Consider the following 26,369-nt stretch of genomic DNA (forward strand, 5'->3'; position numbering starts at 1 on the left):
CCATAAAATATTCCTACCTATTTCTCCTTGCATAATGTCGAATATGCTGGCACCGTCTACCAGAAATCGGGCATCTCGCTGCAGATCCTGATAAGAAAAGTCAGAATGATTAATGATGTGGGGTGATGGGAGAAGCTAAAAAATGTAAAATGTCACAGATTCAAAGGAACTTGGGCCAAAAAAAAATCAATTTGCATCAAATGTTTTTTTAATGCAAATTTAGTGTGCAGCTTTAGACCTCAAAGCAGAAGAAACATATGAATGAAAATAAAATATATACTCACTGCGCTCCACTGGTATCCCGCCACGCAGCCGCACATCTGTCAGGTCATCTTCCTCAGTCTGTCTTCACTTGGCCATCTTTGGAGGCATCATCCGCCTCCTTTGGCACCTACTGAGCCAACTGGGCACCGTAACATCATGACATTAGAGGCCAAGAATGCGCTGGAGAGACATCAATGATGACCACATGACGGCAGGTGCTGAAGATGGACCGGTGAAGACCAGACCAAAGAAGATGACCAGACTGTGGGGCAACAGATGAGGAATTTGTGAGTAATTTTTTTTTCATTATTCTCTTCCCAGCCCTATGTGTTGAATTTACCCAAAGAGAATGGCAATAAAAAGTTTACTTTTAGGTAAATACAACTTCTTGAATTAGTGTCTCATGCATTGGCTGATCTCTAGAAGTGTCTGTCTAATGTGCTTTGTGTCACTGTCTGTGGTGCTGAAACCTTTAAAAGGAACCTGTCAGATGATTCACTCTGATGCAACCAAGGGCGGCATTCAGAGACAGGCTGTCCTACAAATATGTGTGTTCGCTCTGAGATACTGCCGCATTTCATGGAAAACGTACAATATATTGTTAATCGGTGTCATGTTGACTGTGATGACGTGTCATGAAGGTATGTCCTCACCAGCTTCTCCTCTCCTGAGTCTGCATGATTGACAGTTTGCACCATATCTATATACTGTATAAAAGTGAAAGTATGTATGTGTGTGTGTGTGTATCACCAACCAATCATGAAGCATCTTTCATTTCACCAGAGCTGTTTAAATGAAGCTGAGCTTTGATTGGTTGCTATGAGCAACAGTTTTCCTTGCAACCAATCACTAAGCAAAGAAGATGAGCTGTGATTGGTTGCTATGAGCAATAGTTTTCTCACTCCACAACAACACCTCAGCAGACACTGACATGGTGGGAGAAATCTAGCATCCCCGGGAACATAAGCTCCGAGCCATTGTCTGCCCCCAGAAAGGAGCAGAGAGCACATGACAGAAATGAATCCCCCCTCCCTGCCCATATCCCCATCACACATCCTCCATCCTATAGGCACATCTTCCCTCTCAAAGGGATCCCCAGTATGGAAGTTAGGATGTGGGATATTGGCGGTAGCAGTCCAATGGCTCTGGCTGACTGGATGATGTGCAATATTAGGGGTAGTAGTTCGATGGCTCTGGCTGACGGGATGATGTGAGATATTAGGGGTAGTAGTCCGGTGGCTCTGGCTGACGGGATGATGTGGGATATTAGGGGTAGTAGTCCGGTGGCTCTGGCTGACAGTATAATGTGGGATATTAGGGGTAGTAGTCCGGTGGCTCTGGCTGACAGTATAATGTGGGATATTAGGGGTAGTAGTCCGGTGGCTCTGGCTGATGGGATGATGTGGGATATTAGGGGTAGTAGTCCGGTGGCTCTGACTGACGGGATGATGTGGGATATTATAGTGAATGTCGCTATGCAGAGTGGGCGGGGCTATACACTCAGCTTATATATATATATATATATATATATATATATATATATATATATATATAAATAACCATAGTTAGTTACTATGCCTGGGCAGCGCCGGACTCCTCAGCTAGTATGTGTATAAGGAGAGACTTGAAAATCTGGCAAAGCGTGGGCCGGCAATTCAGGGGTGGTTCTTGAGGCGAGGCTGTGTCTGACAGATCTGACTTCATTGGGATGTGTATTTATTATCATTCCATGTGAAATACTATAATTATGAAATAAAAACTAGAATAAGTGAATAAGTAGATGGATGCCTTAAAAAATTACATAATAAAAAAAGGAAGAATGCATTGTCCTAGAGATTTAGTCGTAGTATCAATAAAAGCTAGACCCTGGAATTATTTATTTCATATTCTCAATGTGTCTTCCAGACTTCCAGCTTTTAACAGTGAGTGAACACGATGGCATCTTGCTGATATGTATAATGTATATGAAGCGAATTTATTGAATTTATATCTGAGCAAACTGGAAAAACTGAAGCTTTTCTTACATTTACTGATCCTTGCTGATGTGATAGATTTAGCTCATCTTTCCTAACTATTTAAAATCCTGTTCGGCCATTATATGGACATTTTCTTTTTTTCGCTCTCTTTTTTTTTTTTTTAAACTCTCATTACATTAGTATATAATTCCACATTGAAATAAATGAAATAGTTCACACACTATTAACTTCAATCCAAAACCACCGGAAAGTAAAAAGACAATAAAAAAAATAATTCTCTGATTCATGCTTAAAAACACACAGAAAATTGAAAAGTGTGGATCATTTTACAGGACATTAATCCCTCTAATCCAAACTGGGGGCAAATTAAAGAACATTCTTCTTAACACATTTACAGCCTGCAGTCCCAAAGGAAATAGGAAAATAATTCACCCACTGATTGTGATAACAGGAATTAAGAATCAGATAGAAAGAAAAGAAACAGAAGGATTTATTATTCTAATGTAAATTCAAACTGAAAGAAAGTCAGAAAATTCAAAACCAGAGAAAAAGAAATGATATTATACATATACAAGATACAGCAAATTATTTCTTGTAAACACAATGTAAAAGACGTGCTTTATTTTGTAAGTATAACTGCTATAATATTACCCCATATGTACAAGAATATAACTACTATAATACTGCTCCTATGTACAAGAATATAACTACTATAATACTGCTCCTATGTACAAGAATATAACTACTATAATACTGCCCCCTATGTACAAGAATATAACTACTATAATACTGCTCCTATGTACAAGAATATAACTACTATAATACTGCTCCTATGTACAAGAATATAACTACTATAATACTGCTCCTATGTACAAGAATATAACTACTATAATACTGCTCCTATGTACAAGAATATAACTGCTATAATACTGCTCCTATGTACAAGAATATAACTACTATAATACTGCTCCTATGTACAAGAATATAACTACTATAATACTGCTCCTATGTACAAGAATATAACTACTATAATACTGCCTCTATGTACAAGAATATAACTACTATAATACTGCCCCTATGTACAAGAATATAACTGCTATAATACTGCTCCTATGTACAAGAATATAACTGCTATAATACTGCTCCTATATACAAGAATATAACTACTATAATACTGCCCCTATGTACAAGAATGTAACTACTATAATACTGCCTCCTATGTTCAAGAATATAACTACTATAATACTGCCTCTATGTACAAGAATATAACTACTATAATACTGCCCCCTATGTACAAGAATATAACTACTATAATACTGCCCGTATATACAAGAATATAACTACTATAATACTGATCCTATATACAAGAATATAACTACTATAATACTGCCCCCTATGTGCAAGAATATAACTACTATACTACTGCTCCCTATGTAAAAGGATATACAGTCATATGTAAAAGTTTGGGCACCCCTATTAATGTTAACCTTTTTTCTTTATAACAATTTTGGTTTTTGCAACAGCTATTTCAGTTTCATATATCTAATAACTGATGGACTCAGTTATATTTCTGGATTCAAATGAGGTTTATGGTACTAACAGAAAATGTGCAATCTGCATTTAAACAAAATTTGACCGGTGCAAAAGTATGGGCACCCTTATCATTTTCTTGATTTGAACACTCCTAACTACTTTTTACTGACTTCCTGAAGCACTAAATTGGTTTTGTATCCTCATTAAGCTTTGAACTTCATAGCCAGGTGTATCAAATCATGAGAAAAGGTATATAAGGTGGCCACTTGCAAGTAGTTCTCCTATTAGATTCTCCTATGAAGAGTGGCATCATGGGCTCCTCAAAACAACTCTCAAATGATCTGAAAACAAAGATTATTCAACATAGCTTTTCAGGGGAAGGATACAAAAAGTTGTCTCAGAGATTTAACCTGTCAGTTTCCACTGTGAGGAACATAATAAGGAAATGGAAGAACACAGGTACAGTTCTTGTTAAGCCCAGAAGTGGCAGGCCAAGAAAAATATCAGAAAGGCAGAGAAGAAGAATGGTGAGAACAGTCAAGGACAATCCACAGACCACCTCCAAAGACCTGCATCATCATCTTGCTGCAGATGGTGTCACTGTGCATCGGTCAACAATACAGCGCACTTTGCACAAGGAGAAGCTGTATGGGAGAGTGATGCGAAAGAAGCCGTTTCTGCAAGCACGCCACAAACAGAGTCGCCTGAGGTCTGCAAAAGCACATTTGGACAAGCCAGTTACATTTTGGAAGAAGGTCCTGTGGACTGATGAAACAAAGATTGAGTTGTTTGGTCATACAAAAAGGCGTTATGCATGTGCTGTATTGTTGACCGATGCACAGTGACACCATCTGCAGCAAGATGATGCTGCAGGTCTTTGGAGGTGGTCTGTGGATTGTCCTTGACTGTTCTCACCATTCTTCTTCTCTGCCTTTCTGATATTTTTCTTGGCCTGCCACTTCTGGGCTTAACAAGAACTGTACCTGTGTTCTTCCATTTCCTTACTATGTTCCTCACAGTGGAAACTGACAGGTTAAATCTCTGAGACAACTTTTTGTATCCTTCCCCTGAAAAGCTATGTTGAATAATCTTTGTTTTCAGATCATTTGAGAGTCGATTTGAGGAGCCCATGATGCCACTCTTTATAGGAGAATCAAATAGGAGAACTACTTGCAAGTGGCCACTTTAAATACCTTTTCTCATGATTTGATACACCTGGCTATGAAGTTCAAAGCTCAATGAGGTTACAAAACCAATTTAGTGCTTCAGGAAGTCAGTAAAAAGTAGTTAGGAGTGTTCAAATCAAGAAAATGATAAGGGTGCCCATACTTTTGCACCGGTCAAATTTTGTTTAAATTCAGATTGCACATTTTCTGTTAGTACAATAAACCTCATTTGAATCCAGAAATATAACTGAGTCCATCAGTTATTAGATATATGAAACTGAAATAGCTGTTGCAAAAACCAAAATTGTTATAAAGAAAAAAGGTTAACATTAATAGGGGTGCCCAAACTTTTACATATGACTGTAACTAATATAATACTGCTCCTATGTACAAGAATATAACTACTATAATACTGCCCCCTATGTACAAGAATATAACTACTATAATACTGCCCCTATATACAAGAATATAACTACTATAATACTGCTCCCTATGTACAAGGGTATAACTACTATAATACTGCACCTATGTACAAGAATATAACTACTATAATACTGCCCCTATGTACAAGAATATAACTACTATAATACTGCCCCTATGTACAAGAATATAACTACTATGATACTGCACCTATGTACAAGAATATATCTACTATAATACTGCCCCCTATGTACAAGAATATAACTACTATAATACTGCTCCTATGTACAGGAATATAACTACTATAATACTGTTCCTATGTACAGGAATATAACTACTATAATACTGTTCCTATGTACAAGAATATAACTACTATAATACTGCCCCTATGTACAAGAATATAACTACTATAATACTGCCCCTACTGTATGTACAAGAATATAACTACTATAATACTGCCCCTATGTACAAGAATATAACCACTATAATACTGCTCCTATGTACAAAAATATAACTACTATAATACTGTCCCTAAGTACAAAAATATAACTAATATAATACTGCTCCTATGTACAAGAATACAAGAATATAACTACTATAATACTGCTCCTATGTACAAGAAAATAACTATTATAATACTGCCCCTATGTATAAGAATATAACTACTGTAATACTGCCCCTATGTACAAGAATATAACTACTATAATACTGCTCCTATGTATAAGAATATAACTACTATAATACTGCCCTATGTACAAGAATATAACTACTATAATACTGCCCCTATCTACAAGAATATAACTACTATAATACTGCCCCCTATGTACAAGAATATAACTACTATAATACTGCCTCCCTATATACAAGAATATAAGTACTATAATACTGTCCTCTATGTACAAGAATATAACTACTATAATACTGCTCCTATGTACAAGAATATAACTACTATAATACTGCCCCCTATGTACAAGAATATAACTACTATAATACTGCACCTATGTACAAGAATATAACTACTATAATACTGCCCCTATGTACAAGAATATAACTACTATAATACTGCCCCTATGTACAAGAATATAACTACTATGATACTGCACCTATGTACAAGAATATATCTACTATAATACTGCCCCCTATGTACAAGAATATAACTACTATAATACTGCTCCTATGTACAGGAATATAACTACTATAATACTGTTCCTATGTACAGGAATATAACTACTATAATACTGTTCCTATGTACAAGAATATAACTACTATAATACTGCCCCTATGTACAAGAATATAACTACTATAATACTGCCCCTATGTACAAGAATATAACTACTATAATACTGCCCCTATGTACAAGAATATAACCACTATAATACTGCTCCTATGTACAAAAATATAACTACTATAATACTGTCCCTAAGTACAAAAATATAACTAATATAATACTGCTCCTATGTACAAGAATACAAGAATATAACTACTATAATACTGCTCCTATGTACAAGAAAATAACTATTATAATACTGCCCCTATGTATAAGAATATAACTACTGTAATACTGCCCCTATGTACAAGAATATAACTACTATAATACTGCTCCTATGTACAAGAATATAACTACTGTAATACTGCCCCTATGTACAAGAATATAACTATTATAATACTGCCCCTATGTACAAGAATATAACTACTATAATACTGCCCCTATGTACAAGAATGTAACTACTATAATACTGATCCTATATACAAGAATATAACTACTATAATAATGCCCCTATGTACAAGAATATAACTACTATAATACTGCCCCTATGTACAAGAATACTATAATACCGCCCTATGTACAAGAATATAACTACTATAATACTGCCCCTATGTGCAAGAATATAACTACTATAATACTGCTCCTATCTACAAGAATATAACTACTATAATACTGCCCCTATGTACAAGAATACAACTACTATAATACTGCCCCTATGTACAAGAATAACTACTATAATACTGCCCCTATGTACAAGAATATAACTACTATAATACTGCCCAATGTACAAGAATATAACTACTATAATACTGCCCCTATCTACAAGAATATAACTACTATAATACTGCCCAATGTACAAGAATATAACTACTATAATACTGCCCCCCTATATACAAGAATATAAGTACTATAATACTGCCCTCTATGTACAAGAATATAACTACTATAATACTGCTCCTATGTACAAAAATATAACTACTATAATACTGCCCCCTATGTACAAGAATATAACTACTATAATACTGCCCTCTATGTACAAGAATATAACTACTATAATACTGTCCTTATGTACAAGAATATAACTACTATAATACTGTCCTTATGTACAAGAATATAACTACTATAATACTGCTCCTATGTATAAGAATATAACTACTATAATACTGCCCTATGTACAAGAATATAACTACTATAATACTGCCCCTATCTACAAGAATATAACTACTATAATACTGCCCCCTATGTACAAGAATATAACTACTATAATACTGCCTCCCTATATACAAGAATATAAGTACTATAATACTGCCCTCTATGTACAAGAATATAACTACTATAATACTGCCCCCTATGTACAAGAATATAACTACTATAATACTGCCTCCCTATATACAAGAATATAACTACTATAATACTGCCCTCTATGTACAAGAATATAACTACTATAATACTGCTCCTATGTACAAGAATATAACTACTATAATACTGCCCCCTATGTACAAGAATATAACTACTATAATACTGCCCCCTATGTACAAGAATATAACTACTATAATACTGTCCTTATGTACAAGAATATAACTACTATAATACTGCTCCTATGTATAAGAATATAACTACTATTAGTAATTGGATTTTCCCATCCTTATCAAATATGTAACTACAGTCTGATACATTTGTGATATATTGTGATTCTCATCATGTTCATATCTCAAACACCTCATATGTTTAGCAGGTGTCAGTTCCCAGCAGATGTTTTTGTTTTCCATCTTTCTTCCTCCTGTTTCCATATTTATATTTGCTGCTCAGGTTTAATTTGCTCCTAAATATTTATTAGATGTCAGGTTCTGATTCCTTACACACAGCGTCATGCAGACTGGAGATGCAGCAGGTATGCAGCGCAGCGCACGGTTCACACTGGAGGTCACCTTCAGGATGATTTAATTGCTGACTGCTTTCTCATTACATAAGTACATAGATTTATTATGTGCACTGAGGTGGCGCCTTCTGGGTCCGGCAGGACAGGAATCAGATCCTATGTACAATATGATTTCTATAGACAGAAATTTTCCCTGGCTATAAATTATTCCTTTGATATGGAGGACTGGACTGGAGACCCTACGGTCACGTTGGCCTGGACATGAAGTCATTATGAATGTCTCAAGTGGGGTACCACAGGGCTCTGTCCTGGGCCCTGTATTGTTCAACATCTTTATCAACGATTTAGATGAAGGAATTGAGGGTAAACTGATTAAATTTGCTGATGACACAAAGCTAGGAGGGATAGCTAATACTAGAGAAGAGAGAGAGAGGATTCAAAAAGATATAAATAAACTGGAGAAGTGGGCAGCAACTAACAGAATGGTTTTTAACAGGGAGAAATGCAAAGTACTACATCTGGGCAATAAAAATGAAAAAAGCATATACAGAATGGGAGGAATAGGGCTAAGTGACAGCACATGTGAAAAAGACTTGGGTATACTAGTAGATCACAGACTGAATATGAGTCAACAGTGTGATGCAGCAGCAAAAAAGGCAAATGCAATTCTAGGATGTATTAACAGAAGCATACAGTCTAGATCACGTGAAGTCATTATTTCCCTCTACTCCTCTTTGGTCAGACCTCATCTGGAATATTGTGTCCAGTTTTGGGCACCACATTTTAAAAAAAGACATCAACAAACTGGAGCAAGTTCAGAAAAGAGCGACCAGAATGGTGACCGGTCTGCAAACCCTGTCTTATGAGGAAAGGTTGCAGGATTTGGGAATGTTTAGTTTGCAAAAGAGAAGACTAAGAGGAGACTTAATAGCTGTCTACAAATATCTAAAGGGCTGTCACATTGTAGAAGGATCAACTTTATTCTCATTTGCACAAGGAAAGACTAGAAGCAATGGGATGAAACTGAATGGGAGGAGACACAGATTAGATATTAGAAAAAACTTTTTGACAGTTAGAGTGATCAATGAGTGGAACAGGCTGCCACGAGAAGTGGTGAGTTCTCCTTCAATGGAAGTCTTCAAACAGAGGCTGGACAGACATCTGACTGTGATGATTTAGCGAATCCTGCTTTGAGCAGGGGGTTGGACCAGATGGCCCAGGGGGTCCCTTCCAACTCTACGATTCTATGTTTTCATTATCTTATGTATCTGGTATATTATGGACAGTGACATGGTGATGCACTTTTGGGAACCTGCTGGACATGTGGAAACTAAGTGAATAAAGAAGATTCCTGCTTCCACAGCAAAATAGAGATTCATCATTGGAGTATTTGCAGGTTCCTGTGAACAATGGACCCATGTAATTTTCAGACTTGACTATCCAGGACAATATGAGCCATTCTTGCACCTTTCTTCTCGCCTCAATAGTGGATGGTCCCAAGTGGTGGTCCTCTCTCCGTGATGTGAATTTGCCTTAGGGTACGTTCCCACAGTCAGTAAACCCTCCGGGTTGGGCGCTGCGTACATCCGCAGCGTCCAACCCGCAGCCTCCGGATGTTACAGCATCGTGGATGGGATTCCAAGAAATCCCATGCCCACTATGCATCCACAAACACCCGCAGCTTACCTGTGGAGATGGACATGCGACGCGTCTTTCCAGACCGCAACATGTCAATTTATCTTGCGGAGACGCGAGCCTCCGCAAGATAAACTTCACCCATACAATGTATTGGACGCGATGATTCTGCATTGTTCAATGAACACATGCGAAATCACCTGCGTTCAATAGCCGGCAGCGCACTGGACGCTGTGTCCAATCTCTGGGGATTACTGACCGTGGGAACGTACCCTTACAGGTGGGGTTCGAAGTTGGCATTTCATGTCAAGAGTCAGATGGCATCCAGAGTCTGCAAAACCTTGTAGACCTTTAAGAGCTTAGAAAGATCTGCAAACATTGCATGGCTTCTTGACATGAAATTCTTGGCTTATAGTACACTCTGTATCTTTTAGGTGACCTTGTTGTGCCTGGTACCTTCCTAATTCTTTCATATACCAAGCGGAGGCAAAGCTAGTATACCTTGTACCGCCACATAAAGGAGCACGGCAGCCAAAACCAGAGACAGAAGATGGTTCAGATATGTAATCGGTAGACACACGACCACCACAGGTCACAAGAACAAAGGAGTTTGAGCTACAAAATAATTGACTTTGTAAAACTCCAGCAGTTCCAGTGCAGGATCATTGCAGCGATTTGTTACTTAACCACAGTGAAATTCAGGAGGAGTTGATGTGATCCAAGAGAGGATGATTCCTTATATTGTAAAAATCAGTGGGGTCCCATTGGTTCATTGTTATATGTAACCTCTGGCCAATTATTTTACATCTGTATATTGAATAAGTGGCCAGGTAGTATGCCATCGTCCAAAGCATGCTAGACTCACTAAAATCTGATTATATTTAGTGGCCCTTGATAGTAAAGTGGCCTCCTTTATGTAACAATCGATGCCAAGTAGGGCTTAGGAATGACTGAGCACTTACTTGCTCCAGTGTGGCCCTTCCTAAATCTCAAATTAGGACAACATAGTATCAAATGCTACTCACCCCCACTTTCTAGCTAGCTGTGATGTAGGCATTTCTCTCTGCAGCTCAACTTCTTTTGTGTATGCCGTCTCTGTGTGTTTAACCACTTCTGGTGTAAAAATACTTCCTTATAAGTTCATAAGAATGAGATTTCTGTGCAGACCTCATGTTTAACAGTGACCATCTTGCGAATAACTCCGCAAGAAAGATCACCTTTAGTGGTGGAACCTCAGAATTTCAAAACATAACACTTTTCTTGACCCTTGGGGTATTTCCTGTATTATTTCTACCTCTAACGTCACTGCTCAAATCATTTTTTGTAAGAGGGTGGTGGCCTGCTTTATAACCCTCTTACCAGCTGAGTTGGTCACTCATCACTCTTTCATTTCACATTGGTATGTCTGTAGGTTTCCATTTGACTGCAGGTGAATCTACAAGATCGTAGTTGGCTTTTGAAAGTGATGTGGCTATAATATATCAGAAGGTCCAGGAGACAGATAACTTTGACAGTAAATCCACCTCTTGGCCTGTTCTAAAGCTACCAGTATCACAATATTTGGACGTAGTGTGATGCATTTTGTTATTAAGCCTCATGGTAAATGTTGTTTTTTGCTATATTGTGTTGGTAGATGGAGCTGTATGATATATAACGTTGGGTTCGAGAACGGGATATGTGAAAGTATGAAGGATAAGACGACCTTGAGGATGAACCTCTGTAGAGAGATGTGCTGTGAAGCGGAGACTCTGCACACAACTTCATTTTACTGACATATCCCTATAGGGCTTTGATGCAAATTATAAACATGCAAAAGCTTTGCCGCCGCTCATTGTACCATAAAGTGCAAATTCTGCTGTGAAGGGAAAACAGCCTGACAAATGCATTCTGGTTACCGCTGCTGAGGAAATCACTGACAGAAAAGGAAAAACCATTTGAGTTTTGTTACGCTGTGAATAATGATACTAAATATTAAGCTGCATGCAGGATCGAGTACTGGGGACAAAGTTATTAACATGCAAGGGTTAAGCCAAACTCTGCATTAGTACCCATGCATATCACCTCTATAAGTATAACATTGGGCCCTAAAAATAAGAGGGCAGTCTGCCAGCTTACCATTTATAGGAACAGCCAAAAAGCCAAAATAATTACATTTCTTAGCTCCAGCAGATGACAACATTCTAATATTAATGAGATGAGCCTGCCCTCTAATGATAATGAGATGACTCTGCTGACCCTGCCCTCTAATGATAATGAGATGACTCTGATGAGCCTGCCATCTAATGAAAATGAGATGCCTCTGCTGACCCTGTCCTCTAATGATAATGAGATGACTCTGCTGACCCTGCCCTCTAATGATAATGAGATGACTCTGATGAGCCTGCCATCTAATGATAATGAGATGCCTCTGCTGACCCTGCCCTCTAATGATAATGAGATGACTCTGCTGACCCTGCCCTCTAATGATAATGAGATGACTCTGATGAGCCTGCCATCTAATGATAATGAGATGACTCTGCTGACCCTGCCCTCTAATTATAATGAGATGACTCTGATGAGCCTGCCATCTAATGATAATGAGATGCCTCTGCTGACCCTGCCCTCTAATGATAATGAGATGACTCTGCTGACCCTGCCCTCTAATGATAATGAGATGACTCTGATGAGCCTGCCATCTAATGATAATGAGATGCCTCTGCTGACCCTGCCCTCTAATGATAATGAGATGACTCTGCTGACCCTGCCCTCTAATGATAATGAGATGACTCTGATGAGCCTGCCATCTAATGATAATGAGATGACTCTGCTGACCCTGCCCTCTAATTATAATGAGATGACTCTGATGAGCCTGCCATCTAATGATAATGAGATGCCTCTGCTGACCCTGTCCTCTAATGATAATGAGATGACTCTGCTGACCCTGCCCTCTAATGATAATGAGATGACTCTGATGAGCCTGCCATCTAATGATAATGAGATGACTCTGCTGACCCTGCCCTCTAATTATAATGAGATGACTCTGATGAGCCTGCCATCTAATGATAATGAGATGCCTCTGCTGACCCTGTCCTCTAATGATAATGAGATGACTCTGCTGACCCTGCCCTCTAATGATAATGAGATGACTCTGCTGACCTTACCCTGTAATGATAATGAGATGACTCTGATGACCCTGCCATCTAATGATAATGAGATGACTCTGCTGACCCTGCCCACTAATGATAATGAGATGACTTTGCTGACCTTGCCATCTATTGATACTGAGATGATTCTGCTGACCCTGCTCTCTAATGATAATGAGATGACTCTGCTGACCCTGCTCTCTAATGATAATAAAGATAACTCTGGTGACTCTGACCCCTAATAATAATGAGATGACTCTGCTGACCCTTCTTTATAATGATTATCCACCAGTTGACATATTTTATGTTGAAATTGACTCCTACAAAAGTTAATGAATGACAGCCTGTTCACTAAGCACCTGATGAAGGACCCAGATCCGCTCCGAAACGTATTGTTTGAATAAATATTTGTTTTTATCCATGCCATCTCTAACCTCCTCCTTATTGGCAGTGTTCACTGAGATTTTTATTTCCGCCTCACTTTCTTGAGATAATGAGATAACCCTTCTTACCCTGCCCTCTAATGATGCGATAACCTTTCTGCACTTACCTCTACAGATAGTGAGATGACTCTTCTGAATCTTTCCTCTAATGAACATGTCTTAGATGACGCTGCTGATCCTTCTCCTAATTATAATGAAATTACTCTGCTGACCCTGCTTTATTATGACCCCGTCTTCTAATAATAATAAGATGATTCAGTTCACCCTCTCCTCCAAAAACAATTATATGATTTTATTGACTACATCCTCACCCTCCAATAATAATAGGATAACTCTGTTGATTCAGTTCTCCAATGATAGTGAGGTGACTCTGCTGACTGGGTCTCAGGCTATACAATAAAGCTGAGAAATGAGCTACAAAAAACAATAAAATATTAAATTGTTCATTTTTATGGATGGCTGCACAAATAAAACCAAACATTTGCAACAATAGGTGTTTATAATAGAAACCATATTTAAAGTGTAACTATCATTTCAGGTGAACTTGTAGTAGAATTGCTGTGTATTCCTCAATCTTTTTCCCCCGCTACTATGCACAGAACCTTATAAGCACCAACTGTAATCTTCTATCTCAGTAATGAGAGAGTCAGTAGTCACTGAAGACACATTTTATTTGTGAATTAAGAGTATTATAACATTTTGTGTTTTCATGTGAAATATTGATTACTGAGGATAAAGAGATAAAATAATGGCTATTACTCTTTAAATAAACTACAGGGAGATTTTCCTATAGTTTACAAAAGTTATAAAGAAACCTTTAAAGAAAGTGTGAGACTTTACATTGTCCACTAAGAATCTCCCCCTCCTCTGCCCACAAAAGTCATTATGAGACGATTTGTTTTGGTGACTTTCTCGTTACACTGTAACCATTTGTTATTATTTGCTCTCTTGTGGCTATTAACCACTGACTTGTATCACAAAGTCGTGTTTAACTAAAGATGAAGGAATGGTGTATGTGTAAGTGAAGGCAGAACTAATTTACTCGCACACACAAAGTCCTATCATGAAAGGGGAAAATAGAATGAATGCAATACAACGATAAGTAACAAGGACCTAAATAGGGACGAGTCATGAAAGTGAGAAATAGAATAAATATAATACAGCGATAAGTAGCAAGGACCTAAATAGAGACGAGTCATGAAAGGGAGAAATAGAATAAATATAATACAGCGATAAGTAACAAGGACTTAAATAGGGACGAGTCATGAAAGGGAGAAATAGAATAAATACAATACAACGATAAGTAACAAAGACCTAAATAGGGACGAGTCATGAAAGGGAGAAATAGAATAAATACAATACAACGATAAGTAACAAGGACCTAAATAGGGACGAGCCATAAAAGGGAGAAATACAATAAATACAATACAACGATAAGTAACAAGGACCTAAATAGGGACGAGTCATGAAAGGGAGAAATAGAATAAATATAATACAACGATAAGTAACAAGGACCTAAATCGGAACGAGTCATGAAAGGGAGAAATAGAATAAATACAATACAACGATAAGTAACAAGGACCTAAATAGGGACGAGCCATAAAAGGGAGAAATACAATAAATACAATACAACGATAAGTAACAAGGACCTAAATAGGGACGAGTCATGAAAGGGAGAAATAGAATAAATATAATACAACGATAAGTAACAAGGACCTAAATCGGAACGAGTCATGAAAGGGAGAAATAGAATAAACATAATACAACGATAAGTAACAAGGACCTAAATAGGGACGAGTCATGAAAGGGAGAAATAGAATAAATATAATACAACAATAAGTAACAAGGACCTAAATAGGGATGAGTCATGAAAGGAAGAAATAGAATAAATATAATACAACGATAATTAACAAGGATCTAAATAGGGACGAGCCATGAAAGGGAGAAATAGAATAAATACAATACAACGATAAGTAACAAGGACCTAAATAGGGACGAGTCATGAAAGGGAGAAATAGAATAAATATAATACAACGATAAGTAACAAGGACCTAAATAGGGACGAGTCATGAAATTGAGAAATAGAATAAATACAATACAACGATAAAGAACAAGGACCTAAATAGGGACGAGTCATGAAATTGAGAAATAGAATAAACATAATACAACGATAAGTAACAAGGACCTAAATAGGGACAAGTCATGAAAGGAAGAAATAGAATAAATATAATACAACGATAAGTAACAAGGATCTAAATAGGGACGAGCCATGAAAGGGAGAAATAGAATAAATACAATACAACGATAAGTAACAAGGACCTAAATAGGGACGAGTCATGAAATTGAGAAATAGAATAAACATAATACAACGATAAGTAACAAGGACCTAAATAGGGACGAGTCATGAAATTGAGAAATAGAATAAACATAATACAACGATAAGTAACAAGGACCTAAATAGGGACGAGTCATGAAAGGAAGAAATAGAATAAATATAATACAACGATAAGTAACAAGGATCTAAATAGGAACGAGCCATGAAAGGGAGAAATAGAATAAATACAATACAACGATAAGTAACAAGGACCTAAATAGGGACGAGTCATGAAAGGGAGAAATAGAATAAATACAATACAACGATAAGAAACAAGGACCTAAATAGGGACAAGTCATGAAAGGGAGAAATAGAATAAATACAATACAACGATAAGTAACAAGGACTTAAATAGGGACGAGTCATGAAAGGGAGAAATAGAATAAATACAATACAACGATAAGTAACAAGGACCTAAATAGGGATGAGCCAAACAGGTGGGAATGGTAGCACGCATCCGCCACTCTCCACCTCATCTGCCATACGACGACTCTCCACTAGGTTGTAGAAACATTGTCATTCAATATAGGAAACAAAGTAAAATAACAATTTTATTAAAGAAGGACGCAATCTGAATCTTATTATAAGGCTTTGAGAGTATTTGCAGCAGAGTTTTCAGCTGCAAAAAACCAAGAGTGTTGGTGGGAAAAACTCTGTGCTGCATTTTTATACAATTTTACTTGCATTTTTTTCCACATTCATTTGAACCTGTGAAAAACATTGCTAAAACGCTGAAAAAAAAATCTGTTCTGCAGCATTGAAAAAAAAACGCTTCGATTGATCAAATCTCCAAGTAAAAAATAAGCAGCGTGTGCATGTGATATCAAGAATATCATTCACTTTTATGCTACTGTAAAACGCTACGTTTTTTTTTTCTGTAGCAAAAATGCAACGTGTCAACAAGCCCTAAAGTTCCAAAATTAAAAACTATTTATTTAATACTAATAAGACCCAGATTATGTTTTGGCTAATGCCCTAAGACAAAGGTGGACATATCATTGGTGCAACCTGCGTCACTGTACAGGGGACAAAGACTTAAAGGGGCCAACTTCCACCTCCAAAGTAGATGGAATTAAACATTATGATGAGTTATTATTGGACTGCAAAAGGCCCATATATTGTTCTTGTACAGGGACCCTCTTCTGTCTGTGTCCATTCCTGCCATAAAAATATTTTTTTGTTGTGGTCTGAGAACCTTCTGATACCGAGTTCCAGATCCCCTGCATACAAAATACAATTCTGGCTCCCTGCAGTCACCACTAGGGGGAGCTTGTGAGCGTACTGTATAAGATATTATAAAATTGATTGCAGGGAGCTCCCCCTAGTGGTGGCTGCAGGGAGTCAAAATTGTTTTATTTAACACTATTTCTATGCCATGGGAATTGGGTATTTGCATCAGGAAAACAGGGTTCTGAATGCTGTACCAATATATTAAAATACTTCACCTCCATTGGGGTGTGCTATAAGGGGTTGTGTCAGCTTTACCCTTCGTTATGTCTCTTAGCAGTTACAGCATGTACATGAATAGCAACTTGAAACCACTTCTCATTTCTAATATATGAAAAGCAATTAAGGTGCCCGGTTATCAAATAAGCCTTTGTGAATGTATACAGCAAGAAAAAAACTAAAAGCCGTTGAACTTTATAACCGGTAATACAACTTTTCTGTGTACAAAGCGTTAAATGAACTCATTGTGAGAACTTATAATAGCACTGTACATAGATAACAGCACAGATCACATTTCAGGACTCTGGACTGTTGGGAAACACATGCAGAAAGCAAATCTGACCATCCTATACCTCTGATTACCACCCATAGATACCAGCTACATATTAAGAGCTATTTTTTCCATGCACTGTCAGGAGAAAAAGTAAGTACACCCTGTTATGGTTTTATGTATCCATCCAGGCATAATAAAAAAAATAAAAATCTTACAAATAGGTAAATATAACCTCAGTTGAACAGCATAAGACAAATTACACTGGGTTGTTAGGCTACAATTCAGAAGCAGTGTGCGACAAATTAAGTACCGTATTTTTCAGATTATAAGACGCTCTGGATTATAATACGCACCCCAAATTTTGAAGCGAAAAATAGGAAAAAAAATTTTCTTAATAAAATGGTAGTGCTACTTATAATCCATGCGTCTTATTGCTTATCGGGGGTGGTGGCTGCGGTGAAGTGGGGTCCTAGGGTCACTGCTGGAGGAAGCAGGAGTGGGGTGATGCTGCAGGCCGCAGACTGGAATGAAAGGGTGTCCAATGTGCAGTGGCCCCTGCAGGTGTCCGGTGCTGCTGGGATTACCGGTGCTGCTGCTCAGGGTGTCTGCTGCTGCTACCCGAGATGTCCGGTGCTGCGGGGGGGCTCTGTCGACATTTTGTGAAAGACCAGAGCCCCCCGCAGTTCCGTGGTTTCCTGTGTGGTGGACTCCGGTAAAATGGCCGCCGGTGGGGCCGCACATGCACAGATGGAGATCTCGGCATCAAGATCTCTCATCTCCCGAGATCTTGATGCCAAGATCTCCATCAGCGCATGCACAGCCCCTGATGGCCATTTTACCGGAGTTCACCACATAGGAAACCACAGAACTGCAGGGGGCTCTGGCTTTTCATGAAATGTCGACAGAGCCTCCCCACAGCACCGGACTCCCTGGGCAGCAGCGCTGGACACCCCGGGCACCACCGCCGGGCAACCCCTCATCCCAGCCTGCAGCAACGGTACCGTTAAGGTATATACGCATTATAAGACACACCCCATTTCCCCCAAAAATTTTGGGGAAAAAAATGAGTCTTATAGTGCATAAAATACGATACATTCTTACTGCTTCCATAAAAGGTAAGAGGGTGAGTAGCAGCCAGGTACCGCTAACCAAATGCCCTTGATTAATTGCTCATCATCATCTCTATAAAAGCAGAAGTTCGGGCGAGTTGCTGGTCTGAAGCATTCAGATTGTGTTAACACAATTGCAGGGAAGAAATACTTTGTTGCTACCCATTAATTGGGGAAGGGTTATAAGACCATTTACAAACAATTTGGAGTTCTTAATTCTACAGTAATAAAGATTATTAACAAGTGGAAAACATTCAAGTCTGACGATGCAATGCTCAAAGAAATTGCAAAAAAAACCCAAGAGCTACACCTCAGACTCTAAAGGCTTCAGTTAACAAGTTAAAAATTCAATTCATGCTCATGACAGTACAATTAGAAAAACACTGAAAAAGTGTGGCTTGACTGGAACAGTGGCTAGGAGAAAGTATTTTCTTTCTCAGGATCAACAATGCAGAACAGCTGCACTAAAAATAGGCTGAACTAGATGAACATAAGGTCTTCCTTCAGCCTTCAAAACTATGTTACTATGTTACTATGTTACATGGCAGCATGGCTAAAGTCTTAAAAGTTGCATCACAATTGGTGAAAACTAAATAGCAAGTAACTCACCGGAGGATATAAGTTAATTTCCTCCCAGTAGCCGAACTTACCATACAGCAACATTTTAACACCATTTACTTGCAAATTAAGCCTATATCTACTGGCAAATAGTTTAATCTTTACAAATGACCGGTCTGTGCCCTTTAAGCAAAGCTTCACGTGACACTGCAGTTTCACCGTAGCGGCCACCGTTGGAGAACAGAGCAGGAACACAAAGTGCATTCATTGCACGATCCATTTCATGGGAATATTTGCTCGCTCCTGTGGGGCGCACCCAGTTCATACATATTGGATTTGGTGGTAGACCGGTATTTGCGTGAAATCTTGGCCTCCACATTGTATAATTTTCAATAACTCCCACAACGGATCCCAGAATGAGCTTTTGTCAACATGGAGCAGATTAATTCGAATAAAGAACTTTGAAAAGTTTCAATAAAAGTCTAACAACACAAATAGCAAGAACTGGTCATGACTTAGTCTGTTGGTGAGAAGGATTGATTGATACAGAAAACCCACTCTCATACACTCGGCTGAGAAATCATAAGAAGTTCGAGCAACAGAAAGTAGAAAATTCAAAGAGGTGTATCCGACCAACAAATTTCCATCAGTTCTGTGTAATGCTTCTCTTCTCCTGTGGTGGCGCTGCAGGTAAACTGCACACTTGCAGCTGGGTCACTCCACAGATCACAGTGATTATCAGATCATAGCTGAGGGATCCTGATTCCAGGGACCACCAGGGACAAACCTGTAGACCTATTTTTCCCACTGTATGGTAATCTTCTAACTTTCCCCTGACAGCAGACGTCAAGGAACAAAGGATTTAAGCATGTGTAGGATTTATGTTGCTTTAAGAATAATATCTGTATTATTCCATATAATCATTGAAGGTAAAAAAAAAAACAACTATTGGGCAAACTGAAACAACAGGATGATTTTCAGCAATCGATAAGATAATTTTGCACAATTATTGTTTTCCCAGCTCCTGGTAGATCTCATCCATCACTGTCAGAACCTCGACCTGCATTGTCTCCTGTAATTACAGAGATGTCTCCATGTAATGGAATTACAATGGTTCTTCTCTTACTGAAACTTTCTTTAAACGTTCCTTAAAAGGGACACAAGAAAAAAAATCCCAAATCAGTGTATGTGCGCACAGCGTCTTCTCCGGGTGAGTCTGCTCAGGAGCAAAACTGGAAAACCACTCACAAAACTACTCGCTGTGCTTATGTTATTATTATTATTATTATTATTAATTATTATAGCGCCATTTATTCCATGGCGCTTTACATGTAAGGAGCGGTATACATAAAAACAAGTACAATAATCTTAAACAATACAAGTCATAACTGGTACAGGAGGAGAGAGGACCCTGCCCGCGAGGGCTCACTATCTACAAGGGATGGGTGATAATACAGTAGGCGAGGGTAGAGCTGGTCATGCAGCGGTTTGGTCGATCGGTGGTTACTGCAGGTTATAGGCTTGTCGGAAGAGGTGGGTCTTCAGGCTCTTTTTGAAGGTTTCGATGGTAGGTGAGAGTCTGATTTGTTGTGGTAGAGAGTTCCAGAGTAGGGGGGATGCGTGAGAGAAATCTTGTATGCGATTGTGGGAAGAGGAGATAAGAGGGGAGTAGAGAAGGAGATCTTGTGAGGATCGGAGGTTGCGTGCGGGAAAGTACCGGGAGACGAGGTCACAGATGTATGGAGGAGCCAGGTTGTGGATGGTTTTGTATGTCATGGTTAGGGTTTTGTACTGGAGTCTATGGGCAATGGGGAGCCAGTGAAGGGATTGACAGAGGGGAGAGGCCGGGGAATAGCGGGGGGACAGGTGGATTAGTCGGGCAGCGGAGTTTAGAATAGATTGGAGGGGTGCGAGAGTGTTCGAGGGGAGGCCACAGAGCAGGAGGTTGCAGTAGTCAAGGCGAGAGATGATGAGGGCATGGACTAGGGTTTTTGCAGATTTTTGGTTGAGGAATGAACGGATTCGTGAAATATTTTTGAGTTGAAGTCGGCAGGATGTTCAGTATATTTGAGTTTCGTTTCACCCCTTTGAAAGCCGAGGGGTGAGCCGATCATTCTTCACATGGATTCTGTTTGCAAGCCGCTCAATAGTTTATACCAAAAAGTCCCCAAAAATAATTTATCGAAAAGATGGCAAATAAAGTGAGGACAAAAGATGTCGTCAGGTGCTGAAAACTCTTCCTCTGGCAAAATTCACGGTAATCGATGTCTATAAGACATCAAGTGCACATACCCTATTTCCTGTTCATTGATCCTAATCTGCCTCATGTTACAATTAAAAGATAGAAAGAAGTCTTCTCTATGTCTCAGGAGCTCAGCCATGCCCCAATCTTCTCCCTGTCCTCTCTATAGCTGTAAGACAACTCAATGCAGCAGGAGCCTCCCCCCTCTCCAGTCTGTAGTAAGACAAAAGATATGAAAAATAGACATGACCATGTAATCTGCCCAAACATAGAACAACATATCCAGGTGAGAAGCATGCTCCTCCTCACAAACCTCAGATCAGATTGGTCTCTATCTATAAGGGAACTTTCTGCAGCAAGAGCCTCCCCCCTCTCCAGTGTGCAGTAAGCCAAAAGATATGAAAAATAGACATGACCATGTAAACTGCCCAAACTTAGGACAGCATATCCAGGTGAGAAGCATGCTCCTCCTCACTAACCTCAGATCAGATTGGTCTGTATCTATAAGGGAACTTCTGCAGCAGGAGCCTCCCCCCTCTCCAGTCTGCAGTAAGCCAAAAGATATGAAAAATAGACATGTCCCTGTAATCTGCCCAAACATAGAACAACATATCCAGGTGAGAAGCATGCTCCTCCTCACAAACCTCAGATCAGATTGGTCTCTATCTATAAGGGAACTTTCTGCAGCAGGAGCCTCCCCCCTCTCCAGTCTGCAGTAAGCCAAAAGATATGAAAAATAGACATGTCCCTGTAATCTGCCCAAACATAGAACAACATATCCAGTTGAGAAGCATGCTCCTCCTCACAAACCTCAGATCAGATTGGTCTCTATCTATAAGGGAACTTTCTGCAGCAGGAGCCTCCCCCCTCTCCAGTCTGCAGTAAGCCAAAAGATATGAAAAATAGACATGTCCCTGTAATCTGCCCAAACATAGAACAACATATCCAGGTGAGAAGCATGCTCCTCCTCACAAACCTCAGATCAGATTGGTCTCTATCTATAAGGGAACTTCTGCAGCAGGAGCCTCCCCCCTCTCCAGTCTGCAGTAAGCCAAAAGATATGAAAAATAGACATGACCATGTAAACTGCCCAAACATAGAATAACATATCCAGGTGAGAAGCATGCTCCTCCTCACTAACCTCAGCTCATATTGGTCTGTATCTATAAGGGAACTTTCTGCAGCAGGAGCCTCCCCCCATCTCGTGTATATTATAGAAGGTCAGATACATTTTCCAATGATCACATTGCTAAGAATCTTGAACAGTGAAAACGAAGAACATTTAGGGAATAGATTGCTGTTTGTTGGGGAAAAAAGAAAGTGTAAACTGATATTTAAATATAATTTGGACAATCCATTTTTGTTTAAAGATTAATGAAATTTTTTTTCCTTACTGTGAATCTACTATACTACTAACTTTTGTGAAATTTTGCTCATATTACACCTTACAGTCACATCTGGCCGGTCATGCGGCTGTCGGAAAGTCAGATGCAAATGTCCATATTTCTGTAGTAATAATAAAATAATATGTGTAACTTACGGTTGGTCGTTTCCATTTGATGCTCAGCAGTTTATCCTGCGATAGTAATTTTTCTCCTATAGAGTAGAGGTTGGCCGGGAACACATCATCCTCAAACAGCTGCTTCCTACTGATGCACAAGTCCCGGATGCTGTTAAAATCTTGTCCTTTAAACTTTTTGGGATTCTCCACAGTTCCAATTTTTCTTTGTTGCCCTTCTGCCACTTTCTGATATACCCCAGGGATCGGCATTATGTCTTGTAGCTATTTGAGGAGGAAAAAAAATAATTACATAATATAGTACTAACAGAAATATTAAGAAAAAAATACATCGTCGATGTAACGTCCGTTGTGAAGGTTCTGAGCAGAAATTTGATTTGCAAACCAGTCAGTGCAGCTTAAAGTTCCCACATTCCGGCAGGAATTTTCATCAATTTGTTTACAAATAAATTTGCTTCTAAATTTGATTAAAATTGTCTGAGAAATTCCAGTAAGAAACAATTAAGTAAAAAATAAGCAGAAGCTGAAAAAAAAAAGCAATTACCAAATCATCAACTTTTCAAGTCTGCAATTTGGCAAAAATTCTCACATTCAAATACTGCCGATAAATGACCCTGTCACCTGATACGTTGGCTACATTTTCTACTTGCTAATGGTTTCCATTTTTGTTAAAAAAATATATGATAGCTTCAGAAAAAAATCAGTAGTGTCAGACATACTGTATATATTCTCTGATGTTCAATATATAAAGAAAAAAAAAAGTTGGTGTTTTATTGACAAACTGAGACAGTCTACCCTTATTAATCACTTAAGGTTTTTTTTTTGGTGAGGATGGTGAGTACAAGAGGCAGGAGGAACAGGAGAGGAGGCTCATAAGTGGAGAAAGAATTATATTTTCTGCTAAGATATATTACAAAGTTTCTTAGATTTGCTTGTTCTATTGAGTTATGAAAAGTTTGTTGAATGTCCAGTTGCCTTTTAAGGACATTTTTAAGGCAATTTATATTTTTAGCTTTTTTTATCACATTATTTCAAGATCTACAGTATAACTGTTTTAAACTGTATTTTTTAATGCTTGATAAACAGGCCAGCTTTATTCTATGGGTCAGTAAAATGATGGCAATAGCAAATGTATATAGTTTTTTTTAATGTTTTCCCTGTCTTGTGCAAAAAAATTAATTTAAAGAAGAATCATTTGATTATCAATATTCTGCTGACAGAATGGAATTGTGGGTTTTTGTTTTTTTTAGGAAGAGAAGAGATTTTTATTGGTACCATTTTTAGGGTACATGTGATTTATTGATCTTTTTTTATGAATGAAATAAAAGGATTTATATTTTAATCTCTGGGGTTGTTGAAAATATTGAGTCACAGACATGGAATTGCAGGTGTGGATATCGATACGACTGTAGTGAATTCTTTATTAGACGTCCATAAAATACTTGATGAAATATCGAAACAATAAAGGAAAAACTACATTACAAACTCCCCAAGCTCACTGACAGATTTTCAGTTAACTCATTCTCCAGCCGACAATGGAGAGTGCAACACTAAAGCCAAACGGTGCAAACTTTTTTAATGAAACCCAATTGAAAAAAAAAATTATGTTTAGCCAAAAATATTTGCATTCATGTAAAAAAAAAAAAAAAGTTATTTTCCTTTATTACACCCAATACCTCTTTTCTTCCAACATCATCTAATGGGGGACACCCTTTTACATTAGATACAGGTTATAGGCTGACTAGATCAGATGTGACGGGAACACGATATGTCTGTCTGCCATTTTTGCATTCTGGTACATAGTATACAGGGGGCAATGCGTTTTCTTGTAGCAAAATTTTTTGCCTTTTCCCCTAAAAAGGCACAAAGGAGTAGCAGTAAATAAACAAAAAAAAAGTTTTCTAAGTTTGCAAAAATTTAAAGAACTTATTGCAACAGCCTCAATATAGTTACGATCCCCTATAAAGGCACAAAGGAGTAGCAGTAAATAAACAAAAAAAAAGTTTTCTAAGTTTGCAAAAATTTAAAGAACTTATTGCAACAGCCTCAATATAGTTACGATCAGGCAGATTTTATGTTGCTTACCATCAACTGTGCCGTTATATATCGCTCGCTGCATGCAAACACCCTGATTTCCTGTCTGAACAGCAGGAGCCGCATTTACCGGCTGTTCCGCTGCCTCCAACCTTCCATTTACTCTCTTTTATCTCTGTCTGTTTTTCGTGTTCTGACTCGGCTTCTCTTCATACAAGTGTTATAATTAAAGCAGATAAGGATAATTAGCAAAGAAAATCACACGTGAGGTCAAGCAGGGTCTGTCCAACTCCTTCCAATCAAAGCGGTAAAATCACTAATGTTTTGCATATTTGATCCATATCGGATTCAGAAATAAACTTTTTTCTTATTTCCAGGTAGTTAGGCCGAGGTCAGAGGTGGTAATACATGGGTGCAGAGATTGGAGTTCACCAAGGGTCTGTAATCTGAGGAGCCTGAAGGGTTAGGGTTAGGGTTAGGCATAGTCTAACTCTAACCCTTATGTCAAGCTTCCATGACTGTCCGCAGGGATGTGGCTACTGGCAGCTACATCTTATTATTAGATTCTCATAGGATTCAAATACTCTCCTAACATATTTTGCAATGAACCCCCGAAACCTATAGCTAGGGCCCTGGTTATGAGCAAGAGTTTAGCTATTGGGGTGAAAAAGTCACAGCCTCCGTGCAGTAGAACATTTAGGTACAAAGGGGGAGACTTCTTGAATAAATGGACAAAGGCACAGAAGCTCAAAGTCACCCCCCATATCTGTTGCCAACTTTTCCTGCTGCACAGCTTCTCTACATGTGATGCACCTCCTTTTTGCCGTTTTTTCCGATAATGACCCCTGAATTTGCAATCAGGCGCTTAGACTCGTTCTGATCAGCATGACTTATAAGAAACCTCGCCATGGTGGTTGCTGGGATGTCAGGAGGTTTCACCCTTTCCACATTTTCTGGGCGTTTTCCAGCCATCCATGGAGAGTTGGCATGTATGCATGGTGGCATGGAGACAGAACCTCGTACCTTCTGGTATTATAGATGCTTGTGAGAGCTTTCCTACAAATACTATGGGAAGAAACGTTCCACCACAACACGGAACATGCAGACT

General features: G+C 38.5%; 1 protein-coding gene across 1 annotated transcript in view; it reads right to left on the reverse strand.

Moving 5' to 3' along the window:
* LOC141060083 (calpain-13-like) overlaps positions 1-23,487 on the reverse strand; it is a 134,437-nt gene extending 110,950 nt beyond the window's left edge. The window contains 2 exon segments of the mRNA XM_073556360.1: positions 18-87; positions 23,249-23,487. Coding sequence (XP_073412461.1) covers positions 18-87; positions 23,249-23,479 — 301 coding nt within the window. The 5' untranslated portion in view covers positions 23,480-23,487.
* Positions 23,488-26,369: the final 2,882 nt, after the last annotated feature.

The sequence above is a fragment of the Dendrobates tinctorius genome, unplaced genomic scaffold (assembly GCF_039654945.1).
Source record: "Dendrobates tinctorius isolate UK_male_01 unplaced genomic scaffold, ASM3965494v1 ptg000232l, whole genome shotgun sequence".
NCBI classification, from domain to species: domain Eukaryota; kingdom Metazoa; phylum Chordata; class Amphibia; order Anura; family Dendrobatidae; genus Dendrobates; species Dendrobates tinctorius.